This window comes from Antechinus flavipes, chromosome 3, assembly GCF_016432865.1.
Source record: "Antechinus flavipes isolate AdamAnt ecotype Samford, QLD, Australia chromosome 3, AdamAnt_v2, whole genome shotgun sequence".
NCBI classification, from domain to species: domain Eukaryota; kingdom Metazoa; phylum Chordata; class Mammalia; order Dasyuromorphia; family Dasyuridae; genus Antechinus; species Antechinus flavipes.
The window spans coordinates 557,670,647-557,692,723 of record NC_067400.1 but is presented as its reverse complement, the minus strand read 5'-3'; the positions used below and the strand labels follow the sequence as shown (position 1 = coordinate 557,692,723).

General features: G+C 43.5%; 1 protein-coding gene across 2 annotated transcripts; it reads left to right on the top strand.

Annotated features, from left to right (window-relative positions):
• The first annotated feature begins 281 nt into the window (after nt 1-281).
• On the top strand, nt 282-21,930 carry FHIP1B (FHF complex subunit HOOK interacting protein 1B). Of its 2 annotated transcripts, XM_051987596.1 has the most exons (12): nt 282-374; nt 6,195-6,479; nt 6,857-7,495; nt 7,729-7,887; nt 8,217-8,303; nt 8,576-8,743; nt 13,195-13,274; nt 13,620-13,786; nt 14,244-15,059; nt 18,686-18,864; nt 19,220-19,382; nt 21,378-21,930. In XM_051987596.1, the coding sequence occupies exons 2-12, from the start codon at nt 6,246-6,248 to the stop codon at nt 21,746-21,748; spliced, it is 3,063 nt and encodes a 1,020-aa protein (XP_051843556.1). In that variant the 5' UTR covers nt 282-374; nt 6,195-6,245; the 3' UTR covers nt 21,749-21,930. The 2 variants fall into 2 exon arrangements, with proteins under 2 accessions (XP_051843556.1, XP_051843555.1); XM_051987595.1 differs by lacking the exons at nt 282-374; nt 8,217-8,303; nt 8,576-8,743.
• The last annotated feature ends 147 nt before the right edge of the window (nt 21,931-22,077 follow it).

The window sequence follows — 22,077 nt, the reverse complement described above, 5'->3', positions numbered from 1 at the left end:
TCTAGTCAGGACTCAATTCCTTTTCCAAACAAAACCTTTCCCTTCCTTCCTGTTCAGTTCAGCCTTTGCCACCCGTGCATATCCCGCCCCCATGCGCCGATCGTTGCCAAGGGATGCCCGTCGTCTCCCAGGGCGCTCGCTCGAGCTCGGGGTCCGACCAATGGGAAGGCCAGTTATTCCTGATGACGTAAAGAGCGTGAGACGCAAGGCGGTACCTGAGCGAGGTGACGTCGGGGGGCGGCATCCCTCCGCCCCGAGGGGCGGGGCGCGGGCGGAGGCGACCGGGCAGCTATGGCGGCGGCCTGAGAGCGCGGGCGGCGGTGGCTGCTGCTACGGAGTCCGCACGGGGTCAGCGGCAGCGCGAGAGTGGAGCGGTGAGGTCCAGCCTGTGGGATGGGGCGACTGGTGACGGCTTGGGACTGGGAGGCCCCTTGAGGGGGATGAGTGTGTAAAGCACTGCCGGAGAGGGGGGCTGAGTGTGTTAGATTTCGGGGGGGGGGGGTGTCTGTGTGTGAAAGGCCCAGAGGGAAGGGCTTATGCACACATGCACACACACACACACACACACACACACACACACCTGCATCTTGGTGCTACGGGAGTGAGGAACACGTGACAGGTGGGGGGACTATTTGGGACCTGGGAACACATGACAGGTGGGGGGAACATGGGGGACATACATGACAGGTGACAATGATTTGGATAGGGCGTATGCAGAGAGTGACTGGACCTTGAGGACTGAGTGTTTACAATGTTGACGGAGGATGGTATGAAATTGTTATATGGAATATGAAGAAATATGATCCTGGGCAGAAAAATGTGGACCAGATTCATGTCCCTTGAAAGGGGGGAGGGTGTTTGTTATTGGTTTACTTTCTCATCCTATTCAGTTATCTTATGTGAGACTTTTAATCCAAGACTCCAAAACCATTCAGGTCATGTGTTCCAGGAAATATTTGTAGCTCCTTTGTGATCCATACATCTTTTTCCTTTTCCTTGGTTCCAGACCAGACTAAGAAGAGAGTTTTTCTCATTCCTTAGGAAAACAGGATAAAATAAAAAAGCGATCCTCCCCCAAATTTGTCATTTTAAATAGAGTGTGTAAAGTTTATTCTTAGATAGCCCTAATCTGGCCATAGAGGCCAGTACAACTTTGCAGCTAATAAACCTCCTTGCTTCTGTCTAGGACTGGACTTCACATGTGGCCAGTTGCCATCCATCATTGAAGCAAACCCTGTTGGCCTTTCTCCAGTTTTACCTAGAACCTAACTCCTTGTTTTTCTTTCCTTCAGAATTGTTCTTTTCTTCACATTCACCCTCATCTTCTTCCCTCTTGATCCCAGGAACTTTTGTTAATTGGAGCCATAAATTGTTCCTGGAACTTATGGATGTGGGGGAGAGGAAAGAAGCATTAAGACTCTAAGACATGTATGAATGACAGTATTTACAAGCAGTTTTCCATATTAACTTGATTCTACCTAAATTTCTTTATTGTCTCAGTTTTGGTGTTTTCCCATTTTCTGGGAAAATGTCAGATGAACAAGTGTATAGTAGACATTAGTAAATAATTCTTAGCTAATCCCCACCAGAAGTATAGAAAAGAAACCATTTTCTGGGAAAATGCCAGATGAACAAGTATATAGTAGACATTAGTAAATAATTCTTAGCTAATCCCCACCAGAAGTATAGAAAAGAAACCTTTTTCCACTGAGGCAATATGGAAACCTGCTATATTCCACATGAGTGAAAGGAAGATGGAAAACCTATTGAATGACCTATTAGTGGTGGAGTGAGTACAGAATGATGGTAGTGTCCTGGTGAAGGCAAGGTCATGTTGTAAGTTTGTGGGGAGATTTTCTGGAACTGCCCCAAGTTACGTAGTTTTATCAGGTCTTTCAGTAGATTAGCCATTGATTGTAGCCTGGTTAAATTTTTTTTTTTAAATTTCAGTAATCTTTATTGTTATAAGTTTCATTAATGATCCAGCTTAGAAAAAAGACATTTATAGAACTCAAGAGCTAGGAAGGACCTTAGAGGATCCTCTACTTCCGACTTTTCCCCCTCCACTGCCATTTTATAGATAAGGAAACAGAGGCCAAAGAAGTGAGTTTACATAAGACCATAGTAGTAGCAAATAATGGAGACTATATTCTAACCTGGGTACTTTCACTCCAAAATTAATTAGTAAACTACATAGAAAAGTCATATATTCTAAATCTAATAAATACATTAGGTAATTATTCTAGGGACATTCAGAGAACATTTCTTTGAGGAAGTACCTTGGAAGATGCTCCAGAGATGGCTGCTGGATGGTCATCTTTCTTAAGAGTTGTATAGAGGATTCCTGCTTTAGGCAAAATTTGAACTGGATTACCTCTGTGAGGTTTTTGGACTGAGACTCCATGAGAAAAGTGAATTTTGAGCCAGTGAATTTGAAAGATGTGCTGTATAGGGATTGTTGAAGAGGAGGATCAGGAAGGAGTGTGTTGAGGGGGAAGAAGGGTAGGACCTAAGTAGATCCCAGACATGGGAGTATACTTTCTATAGCCTTATAGATTGTGAAAGCTGGTATCTCAGTTGGAAGAATATTAATGAATGTGGCAAAAGGACTTCTCTTTTCAAGTATTTGAAGACTTTGCTTGTGAAAAAGAGATTAGACTTACTCAGTTTGGCCCCAGAGAACAGAGCTAGAAGCAATAGGTAGAAGTAGAAAGAGGAAGATCTCAGTTCTGTTAAGAAAAACCTAAATAATTAGAATCGGCCAAGAGTGGAATGGGCTGCCTAAGGGAGCAGATAGCCTAATTGGGGCAAGTATACACCTACATAAAAATAATTAACGGTATTAGGTGGGGGCAGCTAGGTGGCGAAGTAAATAGAGCACCAGCCCTAAAGTCAGGAGGACCTGAGTTCAAATCAGATCTCAGACATTTAACACTTCCTAGCTAGGTGACCCTGGGCAAGTCACTTAACCCCAATTACCTCAGCAAACAAAATAAAATAAAAAAAAAACCAGTATTAGGTGGCAAGTATCTACTAAATGAATGGGTTATAATGATTCAGAGTGAGAGATCAATGCTGAGCAGGCAACACTCCTGAGGTATGATAGGAATGGAGCTGGGATTTGGACAGGTCAAGAGGAAGAAAGTTAATGGAGGCTGGGTGAATGGAATGAACAGAGATTCAAAAGAAGGAAGGGCCAAAGTATATTTGGGGGACAGTAAGACTAGAACAAAGGTTGTATGTAAGGGTGTAGTAGGCAATAAGATTGAATACTTGAGATATGGTCAGATGTAGAAGGCTTTCGATGTCTGGCTATGGAATTTGTACTTTCCTCAGGAAAGAATGAAATATACAGGATAAACAAGAATTGTAAAGTGAAATAGGTGAGAAGAAGCAGTGACCAATTTCAGTGTTAAAATTATAAAGGAATATCTTATACAGGCTCATTTGAGATTTTGTTTTGTGTTCATCACTGTGACTGGATCATTGAAATGAATGGTCCCTTGTTAGCTATAGTTTGTTATATTCCAGACTGAACTTCTTGAAGCAGTAGTACCTTTCTCTTAGGCTTCTAATCTCAAAACCTTAATAATTAGCTTTGATCCTTTCTCCTCAGTCTCATTCAGTTTTTTTGATTAGATCTATCTTATTCAAACAGTTACCTAAATTGAATGCAATTAATTTTTAGGGACAAATATAAGTTTCTGCATTTAGGTTGAAAAATCTCCTGCAGAAGTATAGTATAAGGGAGTCAATCAATATTATTATTAATCACCTGTTATATGCCAACCACTGTACCAAGTGCTGGGGATACAAAGAAAAGTCTAAGATAGTCCCTGCATTCTTGAAAAGTAGGAATTTAACTGGGACTTTAAAAGTGTCAGGGAAAGAGACTTAAGAAGTAGAGATGCTTGAGTGGCAGATAGTAAAAATGTTTGGAGTCAGGAGATGTGATAGGCATCAGTACCTTGAGAAGTAGCAGGTGTTCCTCTTAATTGAAGTTTTAAGGTAGAGAAGAAGTATTTATTAAATACCTAATATGTACCAGGTATTATTATGAAGAGACTACAAATATATATTATTTGATCCTCAAAGGGAGGGGCTGTTATTATCCCTATTTTATAGTCAATGAAATTGAGGTAGGTAGGGTTAATTGACTTGTCTGGGATTACACAGCTAATAAGTTTCTATAGCCAGATTATTGAATTCAGTTCTTTTTAACTCTAAGCCCAGCACTATATCTGCTATGTCAGATGTAGAGGCACAGCAGAGGACTACATATTTGGGGTGTTATAAGCAGTATTCTTTACAGATTGGCCATAAGACAACTTTTGAAATGTCTTCCAATTGGTAGATTCTCTGATTCTTTAAATTACCTTGGGATCTTATGTAGTCTCTGTCGTGAGTGCTGTAAAGGAGATTGCTTTACAAGTTTGAATTGTAACAGATGATCTCTAAGGTCCTTCCAACTCAGAGATTTCTTGATGTTGTGATATAATCTGATTTAAATAATATTGGGATGAGAGGTAATAGACAGTGGGGAGGGGACTAAGATAGGGACAGTGTGGCTTACATCGAAAAAGTTTTATGCACTCACTAAGTTTGTAACAGGATAGTCATTCTGGTGTGTGAATTATGGATAGGCTGGGTGTTGTGTATGAGGCATGATGTCTGAATTTTTTTATATGAGATCATTCAGGGGCTCTTCTAGAGCTAGGTGAATGCATTTCTGTCTTTTCTGCAGAGGGGACTTCATCTCATTTCTGCCATGGGGAATTTTGTTTGGAATTGTGGTAGAATGTGTATGGCAGATTCAAAAGCAGATGCAGGTAGATGAGCTTTTCTGACAAATGCTATGGGAGGAATGGTAGTTAGTTCTGTTGAAGATCTCCCATCTAGGTGGGGTGAGATCCACACCCAGAGCAAAGGTTGGTGGCTGAGACTGGGCCACTCCCTGCTGCCCCAGTACTAAGGGGTAGAATGTAGTGGAGAGGTAGACATCTCAGCTACTTAGTACCTGTGTGATTTTTGTTGGCACTTCCTGACTTGAGTGTCTGGTTTCAGGTCAGTGGCCATCTCTTATACCTTCTCTCCTGGCTTTTTGGGCCCAAGTTCCTGTGATACTGGACTTTGTCTTTTACTCTTAAGATTTTTCTCTGAGGATCTGTTTCTATGGCATTGAAGTAGTCTGGTATATTTAGGAGGCAGCACTGCTATCTTGTGCTTGGAGAGGAGAGAAGATTAGGAATTTCAGGCATTGTTCTTCCTTGATCTTGTACTGTCTCTTGCCTCCCAAATCCACACTCTCTGTAGATTAACTGGGGAGTGGGATATCTAGCGAGTACTAGACAGTGAATTGTGAATATCTGTAAGATGTTTAGCTGGTCCTAGACTTACCTAGATAGAGAGCTTTGAAGATTTTTCTCCAAACTCTTCTCCAGGAACAATAAGAGACTTGTTTACCAAGTGGACTATGTAGATCCTACTCTTAGTTCCTGGTTGCTGTGGAGTTCCCCAGGGAGGAGGAATGGGGGTGGCGGTGATGGAGGCTTACAGGAGAGGCCTATCCTTGCCAGGATGGCAGGCATCTCCCTGAATTCCTCTTGCCTCTGATCTATGCCCCTCATTCCTCCTTATACTTTGTGTGGCTGAATGTTGTGGGTAACTGATGGTGACTTTCAAGTGATTTTGTGTGTGTGTGTGTGTGTGTGTGTGTGTGTATCTGTCTGCATGCACATGCACACATGCATGCTTAGAAGCCCAGTGCTACTTTTACCTTTTTAATATGACTTTTAAGCTTTTGGCAGGAGGAAGGGTACATATTTTCCTTTTTCCTATCAGCCACTCCGAGCCTCTTCTGAATGTTATGTATTCTTGAAGAGAGAGTGTATTAGCGTATGTTTATTCTGTTTATATGTGTAATATGTGTGCCTCCATTCAGGCAGCAGACATAAAGAAAATCAGTAGGGCAAGTAGTCTCTCTGGGAGAGATTGGGATGGGGATGAAGGTAGGTGCTAAGAGACTTTGTTCTTGGAAGACGTGGAGTTATTGATGCTTATCCCTATGCCATTTTGCTAAGGTATCCCCCTTCAATTGGAATGTTAAATTCTCTCTAAACTTTGCATCAGGTTCTTAAATCTGATTGAACCTATGCTTTCTTGGTTCAGCTTTTTCTTCCATTTTATCCCTATAGTCTGATGTATGTCTCTGCCACCATGGAGGATTGTGGATCCCTCCAAACTGGATGAAGCGCGTGGGAGCCACAAGTGGAGGGAGCCCTCAGTTGGCAAACCCCAGGAGTGTAGTCTCTGGGACCCCAGCCAGCCCACCCTTCCACCCCATGGAGAAGATGAGTTGGCTGAGCAAACTGGCCCCTCGGGGCCCTGGACATCGTGCTCCCCGAACTACCAGTCTGCAAGCTCCTGTTACTGCTGATCCAGAGACTTGCCTCATGGTCTTCAAAAACCACTGGTCTCAGGTAGGACCCTACTTGATCACCTGCATCTGTGCAAAGTTCTTCTGGCCTGCTCCTGCTCACTGACCTCATTTGGGTCCTGACTTTTCTTAATAAGTGTCTGGTATCACTTTTCCCTGTTCTCTCCTTAAACCACTCCCATTATGTGTATTGTGCACTTCCTTAATATGGTCCTCCCTAAATGTGAACTTAGGGAGCCAAAGAAGATCTGAGTGTAGTATTTGTGGTAGCAATGGGGAAAAAGGGAGGCTGGTTTTGGTTTCCAAGATTGTGTCTTGTTTTTATGTAGGTGAAGAGGATATCATGAGGTAGTACCTGCAGGATGCATTCCCTAAGAATTGTATTTGTAGTTCTCTAATTTGCTCTCCTCTGCTTTGCAGGTAGTTAGGATCTTGGAGCGAAGAGCCCCACAAGCAGCCCCTGGAGGGTCCGATGACCTCAGTGCTGTGCACAATCACATGTACCAGATGTTGACACTGCTGGTGGAGGACCGTGCAACCCCTTCAGCTCCCACCTCCCCAGGCCCCCTTCTGGAGTTTGCCCTTCATGAGGACCTTCTAGCAAGGGTGCTGGCCTGGCAGTTGCAGTGGGATGGGCCTGGGGATGGGGTAGGGGCCGAGGAAAGGAGGGCTGAACAGTTGAAGCTGTTCGAAATGCTGGTGAGTGAGGCCCGGCAGCCACTACTGCATCACCAGCCAGTTCGAGAGGCTTTGCTGACCTTGCTGGAAGCTTGTGGTCCTCCCACTAGTCCTGCACTGGATGCTGGCCTTGTGCTCCTGCTCAGCCAGCTGTGTGTGTGTGTGGCTCGGGAGCCTGCACTACTTGAGCTCTTCTTACAGCCTCCTCCTGAGCCAGGAGCTGCACCTCGCCTGCTGCTCTTCTCCCGCCTCGTCCCTTTTGTGCACCGTGAAGGGACACTGGGTCAGCAAGCCCGAGATGCTCTGCTGCTACTCATGGCACTGTCGGCTGGCAGCCCCACCGTAGGCCAGTACATCGCTGACCACTCCTACTTCTGTCCGGTCAGACCCCTCTTCCCCCACAGTGGGCTAAGGGAGGGACTTAATATGTTATGGCCCAGTCCCAGGGATAACAGAAAAGGCAAGGATGAGCCCTGGGACCCCATTTCTCCTTTCTCCATTGTCTTCTATTTTAGATATCTTCCAGGGAGCTAGTCACTTAGGGTGGGGAAGGCTTTGGTAGGGTACAAATCATTTGGTAACCAGCTTGTTTCCTCCATTTGCTATGGCTCCAGGTGCTGGCTACAGGACTGAGTGCTCTGTATTCATCTTTACCCCGAAAGATAGAGGTTCGGGGGGATGATTGGCACTGCTTGAGGCGGGAAGACTGGCTGAGTGTACCAGCCCTTGCGCTCTTTATGAGTTCCTTGGAGTTCTGCAATGCTGTGATCCAGGTAAGGAGAGTCAAGAAGCAGCAGGGGGTTGGGGGACAGTGGAAAACTTGCCTGAAGTTATATATCTCATATATAATATGGGGATATTATTAGGAATCTTTATATGTGAATGTGTACTTTAAAATTGTAGGAAGGGCTTGAAATGCTTCCTGGCAGCTCTATGAGAGAGAGAGAGAGAGAGAGAGAGAGAGTGTGTGTGTGTGTGTGTGTGTGTGTGTGTGTGTGTGTGTGTGAAGGGGGGAGGTATCCCGGGAGATTCCTATAATTCCTTTACTTCTCAAGGGCTTGGGGGTCAGATTACCTTCTCCCTCACCATCAATTTCCTGTAGGTGGCTCATCCAATGGTTCAGAAGCAATTGGTCGATTACATTCACAATGGGTTCCTGGTACCTGTCATGGGCCCTGCCTTGCACAAGGTGTGGAGCAGGACAGGAGGTGGGGATTGGTTGGGAGTGGGATTGGGTATATCTTTTAAATTTCATCCTGATTCCTCTGGCCTGGGGATGGTGGTGGTGGAAGATTACCCTCTTTCCTCCTTCCTTTTTCCCTCCCTCCCCTAATACACACACTCTCCTCCCATCTTCCCCTAGTTCTTACTTTGGGGAATAGTTACCAATTTGGGATATGTGTGTGTAAGGGGGGGGTTCCTGATTCCCATCCCCTTCCCCTCACCCTACCCCACCCCTAGAGTTCTGTGGAGGAGATGATTGCCAGCACAGCGTACCTGGAGCTATTCCTTCGCAGCGTATCCGAACCTGCCCTACTCCGAACCTTCCTGCGCTTCCTGCTGCTCCACCGGCATGATGCTCACACCATCCTTGACACCCTCGTCTCACGAATCAGCAGTAACTCACGGGTATAACTCCTGTCCTTGGTCATGGCTACTGCCCCTAGGTCAGGGTGCTTCTTGATTTTTGTCTGCTTCCATATCCTGATTGCTGTCCTTTGACCCAGCCTGCATCATCTCATCTCTGAACAAGGCTCCTATCCTCCTTGGATCTTAAGATTTTTCACTTTGGCTTCATGCCTGCACTGATTTTCCAAATAAATGCCTCTTCTGGTTACTGTTCGCAGGAGATAATTATTCTTTCCACTTTTTTCTTTATCATGATAGGATCCCATAATCCCCAAGGTATCTACTGAATCTTCTGTCCCCATTTATCTTATGCATGCTTAATACTCACTTCTAATGGCAATGACTTAGATGAATTCAGGTTTTCTTATATAAGCTGATAACTCATTTAGGCTCAGTTGCCTATGTGGCCTTTTGATCCAAGGGGTAGTTATCTGTCTATTTTTAGTTTTCTCCATTCATTAACAAACACCTATTGAATATCTACTGTGTTAGCAGGCTTTGTGTGGGATAAGAAGTTGATTAAGTTACTGGTCATGCTTTTGTAGAAGTTATAATATGGGAGAGGAAATAGGATTATAATACAGTAACACTACGAAGGAAGGGGCTAACACTCAAACGAGAAGCTGGGTCTATTTTCTTTTCTATATACCCATACAGTTTATGAGGGTAAGGTTGAACTCTTCTTTTCTTGTGGCTAACAGTTTATACTTGACCTCTCTGATCCCAGGATACCTTTATACTGGTTTTGCCTGATTATGGACACAGATCTTTCTCTTAGATCACCTGAATTTAGATTTTGGGGATAAGCATTCAACAGGCAGGCCTCTTGGGGAGGAAGTGTCTCAAGAGCAGTCCTACTACCACTTTACTTCCTTCTTTGAAGCAGATAAGATAGTTTTTAAAAAACCTATTAATTTGTTTCATCAAAGATTTTGTCAGTAATGAGTACTTTCATAAACATATATCATAATCTTTCTTTACTTCAGTAGATAGCTTTTACCAATTATGGCCAGAAAATTTCCTCATGTTTTGGTCATCCTAGTGATTAGCTTTTCTAAACTTTGTTATGTTGATTCTAGTTTGAAAAATGTAGGGCTTCTCACCAGGCCCCTTTTGTAATAACTCACATTCCATACATTAGAAAGGTAGGAAATAATATACTCCCATTTATAGATGGGTAACCTGAGGTTAAACTTTCTCAGAATCACATAGCTACTAATAGCTGCTCTTGGTTTTAATAATAGTTGTTATTTATATAGCATTGTAAGAGCTTTAGCAGCTTTCATGTGAACCTCACAGCACACTGAGGTTTTGGTTCTGAATTTCTCATAGGTAAGGAAACTGAGGTTCAAAAAAGCTGATAATTTTTGATGCTGTTAGGAAGTGATAGAACCAGGCCTTGACCTCCCACCCTCAAATCCAGTGCTCTTACTAGGTTGCCTGTCCTTATAAGCTGGTCAGCTTTTAAGAATATCTTAGAATTCTTTCTCCAAGATCAACTTCACAATGTGTGTTCTCAGTTTTTTTTTTCCCCCTTCTTTAACTTCTTTCCCTTAGATCTAGAAGGAATCATAGAGTTCTTCCAATCCAGATATCTAATTTTTACAAACAAAGAAACCTAGACCCAGGCTGGTCAAGTGGTTTACCTCAGGTCTCATAATAGTAAGTAGCCCTCAAAAGCTGAGATTTGAACCTAGGTCTTCTGATCTCAGAGTTAATGATCTTTCCCACTTTGGAAAATCTGTAATCTCTGCTGTTGAGCTAAGGGGAAGAACAACTGCTGGACTTCAATTCCAGGTACTACATTTTAGGAAAGGCATTGCAGGTTGTGAGAGGGTCTAGAGGAAGACAGCAAAGGATGATGAAGGACCTCAGTTTCATGTCATGTGAAGATTGGTGGAAGGAGCTGAGGATTGTCTGGAGAAGCAGAGATTTAGGATTGGCATAGTACTTTTGTTCACATGTGCAGGCCTTTCATTTGGAAGAGAGATTGGCCTTCTCCTTACAAGAAAAATGAGGGGAAGTTACAGAGTGAAGTTTTATTTGGAAAGTTTTGCTTTATGCCAAACAATTAAAATTTTCCTAAAGTGGAATGGCCTGCCTTAAAAGGTCTTCAGGTGAAGGAAGGCTGGCTGACCACTTATTGGGAATAAGGGTGTCCTGTACAGGAACCTATTAGATTAGTTGATTTCAGAGGTTTCATGTAACTCTGAGATTCTGTGCCCATACATAGAGAGAATTTAGGGGGATTGAGAAACCCCAGAAGCCAAAGAGAAATTGACTGCTATAATTACAGAGGCTCTTTTGCCTCCACAGATCTTGGGAAGTGGGGCAATTTAGGAGTAAAGAAAATAATCAGGCAGTGCTCATCTGTAAAGGTACTATGTCTCCCTCCTCCCCTGGGTCAATACTTCTTAGGAACATCTGTACAGACAATTATACTTCATGGCACAGCCTTTCCATTGCTGCCCTACCCCCTCTCCCCATTCAAAACTCCTAGAGCTTCCTTGTTTTTGTTTCCCAGCTTCTTTTTCTCATCTCTCTCCTTTGTACTTTCCATGACTGATATGTCTAGAAGGAGATTCTTAACTGGTGGTTCACAGATTACTCCCTCTTACCCCCTTCTACCACAGAGGGTCCATGGATAGATGCTAAGGAGTACCTGAACTTGGAAAGGGGGGAAAAATTACATCTTAATTTTCCCTAATCTTGAATGGAAAATTAGCATTTCTTTCAATTATGAATTGAAAAGCACAGATATTATGGTGAGGAAGGGTCCATCAGCTTTACTGGATCACCAAAGGGACCTGTGACACAAAAGGTTAAGCAGCTGTGCTGTAGAGCAAACAAGATGACTCAGACTCTCCTTGTCTGAAGCTCCTCCTCCTTCCTAAGGCAAACCTTTCTGGTTACCTAATCTCTCCATAGATAGATATTCCGCTACATTGTCACTGAATAGTTTGACACACTTAGTTACAGGGTATTAAAATAGTCTGCAGATATTTGGGGACATGTTCAGTGTTCTACAGACTGCCATGTGTGCAGCACTGTGTTAGATATCTTGACTCTTCAAAATTCAGATACGGATCAAGATCTATATCTGGAAGGAAGCTTAAAGGTCATGGAGGCCATGACTCATAGGATGAAGAAACCGGGTCCCAGAGAGATTAATTAATTAATTAATCATGATCACTCAGGTGATAAATGGTAGAGCCAGGATTTGAACTTAGGTATCACAAGGAACACAAACCTCTTTCTTTTATGCTCTCTGCCTTTTTCATGAGAGTGTGTAGTCCAGTAAGGGTCCGAGATACTACCGGATAACTAGATTATCCAATGTTACAAGAAGGTGCTGTGGGAGAGGGAAGGTCATTGCCAACTTTGGGTGAGGGAGGGCTGTGGGGAAGAGTGCTCTTCTGAATTGGAATAAAAAGGATTGATCTGAACTCACCAGAATAAGAAGAAGAAAGAGAGAAGATTGCAGACATAGGGAATAGTTGAACAAAAGCACTCAAAGGAGGCTAGAGTGGTCTATTTTATGCTGGAGTTTAGAGTATGTGGAGAGGACTGTGGATGAAAAAGTGGTAGTTCAAAATTGTGGTACAATTTTGGTAGTAGATAGTGGATACAAAATTGTGAAGAACCTTGAAGCCAATGAAAGAGTAATTTCAACTTTGCTTAGTGGGCAGTAGGGAGCCACTAATTATTTTTGAGGAAAGAACTAAGCGATTCTTTACTCTGGCAGCTTGTGAAAGATTTATTGATGTGGGAAGATCTGTTAAGATGCTATTCCATTAATCCAGATAAATGATAATAGAGACCTGTGTTGGGTTAAAGAATGGAACGAAAGAGGACTAGAAAGCATTTTTTGCAGACATCCAATTTGTTGTAACAAAGCTAATGAGACCAAAAAATCAAACTGATAAGCAGATAGCCCTTAGAAGGAAAGAACAGGTCTTTCACCATTGATCCTATAGTCCCTCCTGCCTTTCTCTTCCCAGATCTGCATAGGCTGTCTCCTTGTGCATTGTTGAGTATGAGATTCCATGCAAATTATCCCTTGAGAGACTGCAAGACTTATAGTTAAAACACCTGAGTTCAAATCTTGGCTCCAGTATTTGCAAGCTGTGGGACCTTGGATAGTTCTTTAACTTCATCTGTAAAATAAAGATGACAATATTTACTAGCGTCATGGGACTATTGTGGGGAAGGCATTTGTAAATCCTAAAGTGCTATAGAAATATGAATTGTTATTTTTAGCAGGAGAGTTGTAGGTGATTATGCCTTTTCCTATATCAACATGATCTCTGCTTGAAAGGTGGTGGAGAATAGCAGGGAATGAGAACTTTATGCAGATACACTCTTCCTCCTAGCTCTCTGCTGCTGCCTTGAGCCTGGGGAGTGGTAGGAGTGGGAACCGTTAGGTAAGTAACTCCTTCCTTCTCCTTCAGCTCTGCATGGTCTCCTTGAGCCTCTTCAGGACTCTTCTGAACCTCAACTGTGAGGATGTGGTGCTGCAGCTGGTGCTTAGGTATTGTGAGTGGGAGAATAGCTAATAACCCCCTTGGGAGTGCCCCCAGTGTACCTCCAAAAGGGCTTGGTGAAGGGAGGGCACTTTTGGGGAGATTTCAGTGGTACATTTTCCCTAGTTAGCTGTGAAAGGGTTATGGGAGAGCGTTCCAACCTAGTCTTTGACATCAATTCCCTGCCCACCCTCTCAGCCCCATCCATGGCTTTCCTTTGCCTTCTCTGATCCCCATGTTTTTTGATTCCCTGGCCCCAATCCCTCAAACTCCCCAAGTCTTAGTTTCTGTGCCTTTAGATGCCTTATCCCTCAAGTATCTGACCCAAGCTGCTGCTCCTCCCTTTTTGTCAGGTATCTGGTCCCGTGTAACCATGTCATGTTGAGCCAGAAGCGAGCTGTACGTGATGTAGACCTGTATGGGCGGGCTGCTGACAAGTTCTTGTCCTTGATCCCTCGCTGCTGCCGGCATCATCGTGCTCCAAGTCCACCCCATTTGGAGCAGGCTTCTTGGGCTCGAGGTGGGACTAGCCACTAGCAAAAATGGGTTGGCTTCCTTGGAACAAGCTTATAATGGAATATTTTTAATCCCACATAAAGTCTAAGGTGGAAAGGATTTGTACTAGCCCTTGCCTCTGAATAGAACTCTTCCCAACTCCTAATCCCATTTTAGTTTTCGTCTTCTTCCTGTCTCTTCCCAACTTCCTCTTTGTTTTTGACCTGTACCACTCCATCAGCTTCTCCATTCTTTTTCCATTTGAAACCCAGGGAATGAGAGGTAGGCTGGAATAATTTGGAAGGTAAAGGGAGATGGAAGGCTGATCTGTTCTGATATTCTTCTTTGTCTTTTTATCTCCTATATTCCCTCATCTTGACTCTTCCTCCCCTGTTTTGCCCTGACCCTTTCCCATAATCAGCTTTCCCCCATTCCACAGTAATTCCTTCCATGACCCTTATTTTCCTCATTTGCATTTACAGGGCCTGGCAGCCCCAATTTAGATTCCTCATCAGTGGTGACAGTAACCCGGCCCTCCACACCATCTCGCCTTGCTCTTTTCCTTCGGCAGCAGAGCCTGGGTGGCACTGAGCCTCCCAGCCCCTCTCCTCGATCTCCCAGTCTGGCCCCATCTCCAGCCTCCAGCCCCGCCCACCGACCTGGCTCTGTGGAGGAGCCAGGTGAGCTGGAAGATAACTACCTAGAGTATCTTCGGGAGGCTCGCCGCTGTGTGGACCATTGTGTTCATGCCTGTCGTTCCTGGTCTGCCCCCTATGATGGGGAGCAGCCCCCTGCTGACCCTAGCCCTGTGGACCCTGGCCCTGGCCCCATTGGCCCTCGGACTAAGAAACGGAGCCTGCAGCCAGAGGAAGAGGATGGGGAGGATGAGGGGGAGGAAGAAGAGCTAGGAAGTGGGGGCCATGTTGGGGCACGGATGTTGTCTTTGGGGGAGGGAGAGAGCTCTGGCTTGCTGACCTCCTTCCAGGTCAATGGAGCACTAGGACCTTGGCCTGAGGGGGCCAAGAAAGTGCGTCGGGGGCCAGGTGAGGAAGTTGGGGAACAGAAGGAGGGGACTGGAGGGTTGGTTGGGCTAGAGGGCTTTGGGAAGGAGCTAAGAGAATTGGAAGTGGCACTGAGTAATGGGGGTGCTGGACCAGATTCCCGGCACGAATCCCCATTGCCTCCTGAAGAAGAGGAGGCAGCCTACGAGAGCTTCAGCTGTCCACCTGAACCCCTCGGCCCCCTCCTCAGCAGCCCCCTTCGGATTCCCAGTCAGGTGCCCAGCCAACCCTTCACAGGTGAGTCCTTCATTCAAGTGTTTTCCCTCATGTTCACTGTGCTCTGTGCCTTTGGACAGCGTCCCATGTGTGCTCTTATTGGTATTGCTTATTTCTCCTGTTCTCTCCCTTCTGTATTGGGAGATTCCTTAGTTTCTGCGTACCTTGGCTGGACCGTATTAATCATAAGACCTCACACTTAACTAGGGTTTTAAGGTTTATTAAGTACATTACATGCATTGTCTCATTTGTTCCTCATTACAATCCTAGAAAGTAGATGCTATTCTTAGCCTCACTTTATTGGTGATGGAAATGAGACGCCAAGAAGCAAAGGGATTTGCTGCTTGGGGTCCTACAGATAACAGGGGAGGTAGGATTCATACTAAACTAGTCTTGACTCCTAGACCAGAGCTGTATTCATGCTGAGCCAACATGTGTCTCTTGGCTCATGTTCTCTGTGTGTCATTTCATGTATGTTTTCCCTCACTAAGTTCTCATGCTCATGCCTTCCTTATACTGTGCTGTTTTCTTGGACCATGTTTTGCATTTATGTCATGCCATGTCATGTCACTCATGTTTGAAGGCCCATATTCTGGTCATGAGTCTTCCCTTTGCAAATAGTCTCTTGGCCCTCTGTGATCTATATATCTTCCTATATCTGGTCTTATCCCCTAATTTATGTCTCTACTCCTGGTGAATCTGTGGTGGTCTGTGTTGTTTCAAGTTTTTCTTGATAATTTTTCTCTGTTCTGTGATTTTGTCCTATTTAGAAGGCATGTAGATGCTTCATTTATGTAAGCCATTTCTATGCCCGTGTATGTGCACCTCAGGTACATGGGGGAAGCATACATGTGAAGCGTCCTAGATTAGATCTGTTGCTGAAGCACTCCCTCTGTCCTTTAGCTCCAGGACCAAAACAAAGGGTCTGTCACCCTGTCCTCCTGATTAGCTGCCACCTTCTGGAAGTTCCACCAGGGGGCACCCTAGCTACTGTATGCTTTCACAACTTCAACAAATTAATCACTCCCTCACCCCAATCTGAGGTTTTCTAAGTGCTTTCTGCTACTGAAATAAAGAACACGGGGCAAACAACAAAAAATATATTCTGGAAAAGGCTACCTTAGCTAGTTTGAGTTGGAAGTCCATTCTGGGTATAAAGGGAAGAGGCCTATCCTTTTCAGATTTCATCTTTCCCTTCTCTGCTCTGCTGCTTTAGTTACAATTCTGGTTTTTACTGGACTTGGCTTTATTTTCCTTATTGTTTGTATAATGGTTGGTTTTAGATTCTTAGTTCTGGACAGAGGTGGCTCAAACCAGGAGATCTTTTCCTCTTCCTTGTCTTATGTGAGCCAGGAATTTTTTTCCTTAGGCTTCAGGACTCTTCATCTTATTTAGCAGCTTTCACTATACCTTTTTGGAGTCCTTAGGACAAAAATGAAGGTACTTTTCTATCCGTGATCCTGAAAATTCTTCTTTTGGCCTGAGTCTTGCCTGATCTTACTTTGTAGTCATCTCCTTCAGCTACAAATTTTTCTTGATTCTTGGCCACAGGAAATGCTATTCTCTTCTGCTATTTCCTTGGGCCGAGTCTAGATCTTGTTATTTCCTTGACACATCCTGTTTCTCCTGTCCTGATTGGTCTGGTGTAATCACACTTAATAGTCCACTCTCATTTACTAATTCTTTGTCTAGTGTAATAGGTTATGTTGGTGTCTTGATCTAGTTTCCATGCTGAAAACTATGGTTGGCCATGCTGCCTAGAGGGTGGATTTTTCTCATTTTATCCTACTTGCAAGACTCAGCATTCTTAAACTGAAAGCAAACTTGGAGGTGATCTAGCATCTCTCATTCTGATCAATGATCCTGAAATTGTCCAATATGGCTCTTTCAGTTCTTTTCCAAATCTTATTCTTTGACTTTTCTTTCCTACTCCCTTATTTTACAAATAAGTAAATTTACTTGATCCTTAATGACGTTCAGTGCCCAGGAACACAGAGTAGTAAATGGCAGAGCCAGGACTTGAAGTGGGTTTCATGAGTCCTTATGTAATATTAATTTCTTTACCAAAGGAAGTTACTTTCTTTTCTCCTTTCTGTTTTGAAACCAAGAGCTGTCTTTGATCCTTTGACTACCTTTAACTTTCCTGTGTTCTCTTTGTTTTCTATTTTATGTCCTGATTAACATCTTGAGCTGAATTGAAGATTTGGCCCTTGGTCTTCTGACTCTTCTCCATTGGGAAAACTGATTGACACATTTGAAACTAAATAATGATTCTCTCTGTGGAGATTTGGTACCCAAGTCAAGAAGAAAATTGGCTGGCTAGATTCTATTCCATTTTATTTACTTCCTCACTTAACCTGTACAAGCCAGCTCCCCATAGATGCTTGGGTGGAGCCCCCTCCCCTCAACTTCTGCCACCTGGATGCTTAGGTTGCCAGAATTTTCTAGTTCCTTTGCATTTGTCTCATTGTGGCTTGATACTTATTTCCCCTAGAAAGTTAGAGATGTGGTTTTTCAAAATGATTTTATTAGCATTTCAGGAAAGATGATAGAATGCAGTCATAGAGGTCAGATTTGCTGAGTTAAAAGAGCACCAAAATGTCCTCAGAATAGTTTTAAAGGCTGCTACCATTTCTTATGGCTTAAGTCCCTGGTTTGTACAGTGGAAAAAAGATTTGAGTTAGGAATTAAAAGTCCAGTTCTGCCACTTAATATTTATGTGATCTTGGGAAAATCATTTGGCATTTCTTGGCATGCATCCCTCATCTCTAAAGAGGTATTGGACTAGATGACCTCTAAGATCCAGCTCTAATTCTATGATAACTCATATGACAGAAACAGTTGGATGGGGTCATAGAATTGAGAGTTTATAGACATATTATGAATAAATCAGTAAAGTATTATGTGCTTATTGTCAGGCACTTCGAGGCACTGAGTATACAAATAAAATGACTAAAGCAGTTCCTATTTTCAGGGACCTTGTGGCACAATTCACCTACCTCTTTTGTATAGAAGGCACAACTTGAAGCTAAGAGAGTTTAAGCTCTAATTCTCACTGGGGTTCTTAAGACTACAAATAGAATGCTTTTTCCACCATGCTGGGATGACTTCAAGTTACATATTTTTGTAATGGAATCCTCATTAGCATCCCTAATAAGTAGTGTCCACCCAAAGGGGTAGGGGTGTGTGTGTGTGTGTGTGTTTCCTCAGGCTTCCCTGTAAATTTACAAAGCTGCTCATTTTATTTCTGGATAGCTCTCTTTTTGGAGGAGTTTTTCTTTACATTGAATCGAAGTCTGCCTCTACAACTTCTACTATTGCACCTACTTTTACCTTGAGAAGCCAAACAGAACAAGTTTACCTCCTTTTCCAGATAATCTTTAAGATACACTTAAAAGAAGATTTTTATATTCCATTGATAGTAAAAGTTATTTCTTTCCCCTGCAGTTTTCTGTTAATCAGTCATTTCTCTCAGTAATACACAGTTCTACTAACTTACACAGAAAGATATAAGATATTAAGGAAAGGGAAAGATATGTAAAATCTGAGTTCTGTGATGCTTATGAGTATGCTCTGCCTCATATGTTACAAATATGAGCCATATCATTTTGAGAGGTGTATGCAAGTCTTGTGTATCATGTCTCTAGGCCCCTTCATGGCTGTGCTTTTTGCCAAACTGGAGAACATGCTGCAGAACTCACTTTATGTCAACTTCTTGCTCACGGGGCTTGTGGCTCAGTTGGCCTGTTATCCCCAGCCCTTGCTTCGTTCCTTCCTGCTCAACACCAACATGGTCTTTCAGCCCAGTGTCAAGTCCCTACTTCAGGTAAGAAAGGAAAGGCATTTTCTTTAGGAAGGGTGCTGTTTTTTAACATTTAACTATGTGCTGTTGAGCACTTTGCTGAGCATTGAGTTGCCTCATCAATGTGCTTGAGAGAGAAATCTTGGGTGGTGAAATGGAATTGTTTAGGGAAGGTTGTTTGTGTACATTGGATGAATATTCATGTTTATTGTATAGAGGAAAAATGGGGGTAACAGTAAGGGCCTGGGGCCATCCAAAGAATCCAGAGTTAAGAACTTGCCAGTTGTAGGACATGGAGCAATACCTGGAGATGAGTCTTGTCTTTGGGATCTGGGAGCAGCCTAGTATATGTAAAAACTCATTAAATTCTGCTCCATAGGTGCTGGGCTCGGTGAAGAACAAGATTGAGAGCTTTGCAGCTTCCCAGGACGACTTTCCAGCATTACTCTCCAAAGCCAAGAAGTACCTCATTGCCCGGGGCAAGCTGGACTGGGCTGAGGGTCCTGGGACTGGATCTGTCCCTCGGCGCCCAGATACCCTTGGTGAGAGCTTTTCATTTTAATCTCTTTAAATTCTTTAAGACCTCTGATTCAATCTCTCTGACCTCTTCTGAGGTCACTCCTCCATCTCCTTCTTTGTCTTGATGAAATTCAAACTATTCTGACAGCTGAGGTAAAGCCTTCACAAGCCTTTCTGCCTCAAATCCTCAGTCCATCTGATTCATTTTCCTCAAAGACCCAGTCCATAACTCTTAATGAGGTAATAATATACACCAGACTCTATTCCCTATTGAATTCTTTCTTCTGAATCCTGTTCCTCTGATCCTTCTTAGTCTTAGTGAAGTCCTAGAATCTGTTATCTCAGTGGCCCACTGGGTTAGTTCTTCAGCTTCCTAGAACTTGAACCTCTTTTGGTGAGATCTTGAGTCCTTAGTACTTCCAATACTCATGTCGAGGGCTACAAATTCTAAATAATGAAAACAGCTAGCATTTATAGAGCACCTACTATGTGTTGGGCACTGTGCTAAGTTATTTACAGTAATCTCATCTGATCCTCACAATAATTCATAAGAGATAAAGATATTATCCCCTTTTTACAGATGATTCTGAAACAGCAAAGATTAAGTGAGCCCAGAGTCACATCAATCATTTCAACATTTGTTAAGGCTTGCTGAGCGTGAAGCTCTGTACTATGTTCTGAGTATCCATAGAATTAGAAAATGTAGTTGCCCTCATGGAGTTAATATTCACATAGACAAAAATAGCATCAGAGTGTCTGATCATTTTGTAATAAGTGCTGCAGAAAGCTTGTGCTATTTGAATGGGAGAGAAAAGGTTTCTTCTGGCTTTGGACAGAAAGATGAGATTAAAGCTGGAAAAAGCATAGAGTAGGATTAAAGGTAGAGCATTTCTAGGAAGGGGAAACCACTTTAGCAGAAGTTTGAAAAGACTGGGAAGTTTTTAGGAGACAGATCAGCTGGATAGAAAATGAAGAATTTGGGAAAGTGGAAATGAGACTGGAAAAGTTTGGAGGATTTCTATAACAGAGTAATAGGCAGATGAACTAAGAGCCTGTAGTTGTAATTCCAAATTAAGAAAATGAGGGTTTGTACTGTGTTACAAAGATGAGAAGCACAAGAGTAAGGATTTAGAAGTGAAAGGAATTGTTATAGGGGATAGAATCCAATCCCTCCTCCCTCTTTTTTTTTTTAGATGAGGAAATGAGACCAGAGGTGTTAAGTGATTTGGCCATGAATACATAGGTTGTGTTAAAGCTAAGATTTGAACCTAAGACCTGACTCCAAACCAAGAATTTTTTACACTACCTCATGCTGAAGGAAGATGGAGAGAAGTGACAAGACTTAGCAGCCATGGGATTCAAACATTCAGTGAAACTTTAACTGGTATATGGTGATTTCTGAGAGAGCAGAGTCCTTGAAGGGAGTGGTCAGAGGTGATGGAGGACAAGGGAGGGAGGGAATACAAGTGAGGGAATAGCAAAGTAGAAGACTTTGTTGAAAGGATTAAAAAATGGGAAACTTTGAGGGATCTCAAATCTGTGGTACAAGGATTGATTAGAGAAAGCAAATGGCAGCTTTGATTCAGGGGCAGGAATGGATATTGGTTTAGTAGAAACAACTGCAAGTATGGCTTGCAGAAAAATGTGGGACACTAGACTGGAAGGTGAATGGGACAGGTAAGAGCTGTCTCTCTTCATCTCTTAGCCTTGAGGATAACAGTACTTGTGAATGATTGGGTTGAGGAAGGGAAAGTGGAGATTAGTTTGCTGAAACTGTGAGAAAATGTGTGGAAAAGATGGAGAGTAGATCTAATCCCAGGAAAGCATTTCACCTCTGCTAACTTTCCCTATACTCCCATTCCCTCTACATTCTGGTTATGTTATTAGGGAATAGATGGAACCCAGCTTCTGGATATGTCCTAAATATGTCTTTTCCTGAGAGTATCTTAGTAAAATTCTGACTCTCCAAGCTCAACCTTGGCCCCTTCCATAATCTCCTCATTTCTCCTGCTTCCTAGTGAAGGCCCGGAAACCATCCTTGGGAGAGCTGCTCCTTCGTCATGCACACAGTCCAACACGATCCCGACAGGCAGCCCAAGTAGTTCCTCAACTGAGTCGTGAAGGTCCTGGTCCAGCCCTGGGCCTTGGTGGGGGTTTGGGTTCTCATTCAGTCCTGGGGACCTCACCTTTGCCGCTCCGGAGTGGCCCTGCTGAGCGTCAGGGTGAGGCTTTGCGCATCAAGAATGCTGTCTATTGCGCAGTGGTCTTCCCTGAGTTCCTCAAGGAGCTGGCAGCCATTTCCCAGGCCCATGCAGTCACCTCACCCTTTCTGCTGGAGGCCTTTGAAGAAGGGCCCAGGACCCTTGCCAGGCCCGGCCCTGAACCCTAGTCCTTCCTTCTCTATCCCCCTTGCCCATTGGACAATCAGGAGCCCAGGGAGGGGGGGCTGGATATAAGGTGGGCTCCGTTTTTAGCTGCCAAGGAGGCAGAAAGATAACTTTTTAATTTATTTGAGATGAATGTTTTATGGAGAAATTGTTGCAATATGTATAAAAGGGAAATGTCTAAGCAGCTCTGATGCCTCCTCCTTTGTGCTTCCCAAAAGATCATGAATGGGTGGGGGGGGGGAGGGGGTTGCATGAACATGAAGGCTTGCTTGAGAATAGGCAGCCTCATTTCTTCCCCCAGGTCCCTTGCCTGAGATTTCAGGCCAGGAAG

Coding starts and splice junctions, on each gene's coding strand:
- FHIP1B (XM_051987596.1), top strand. CDS start 6,246: ATGAAGCGCGTGGGAGCCACAAGTGGAGGGAGCCCTCAGTTGGCAAAC. Junction 7,888..8,216: donor TCTGCAATGCTGTGATCCAG/GTAAGGAGAGTC, acceptor AATTTCCTGTAG/GTGGCTCATCCAATGGTTCA. Junction 8,304..8,575: donor TGGGCCCTGCCTTGCACAAG/GTGTGGAGCAGG, acceptor CCCCACCCCTAG/AGTTCTGTGGAGGAGATGAT.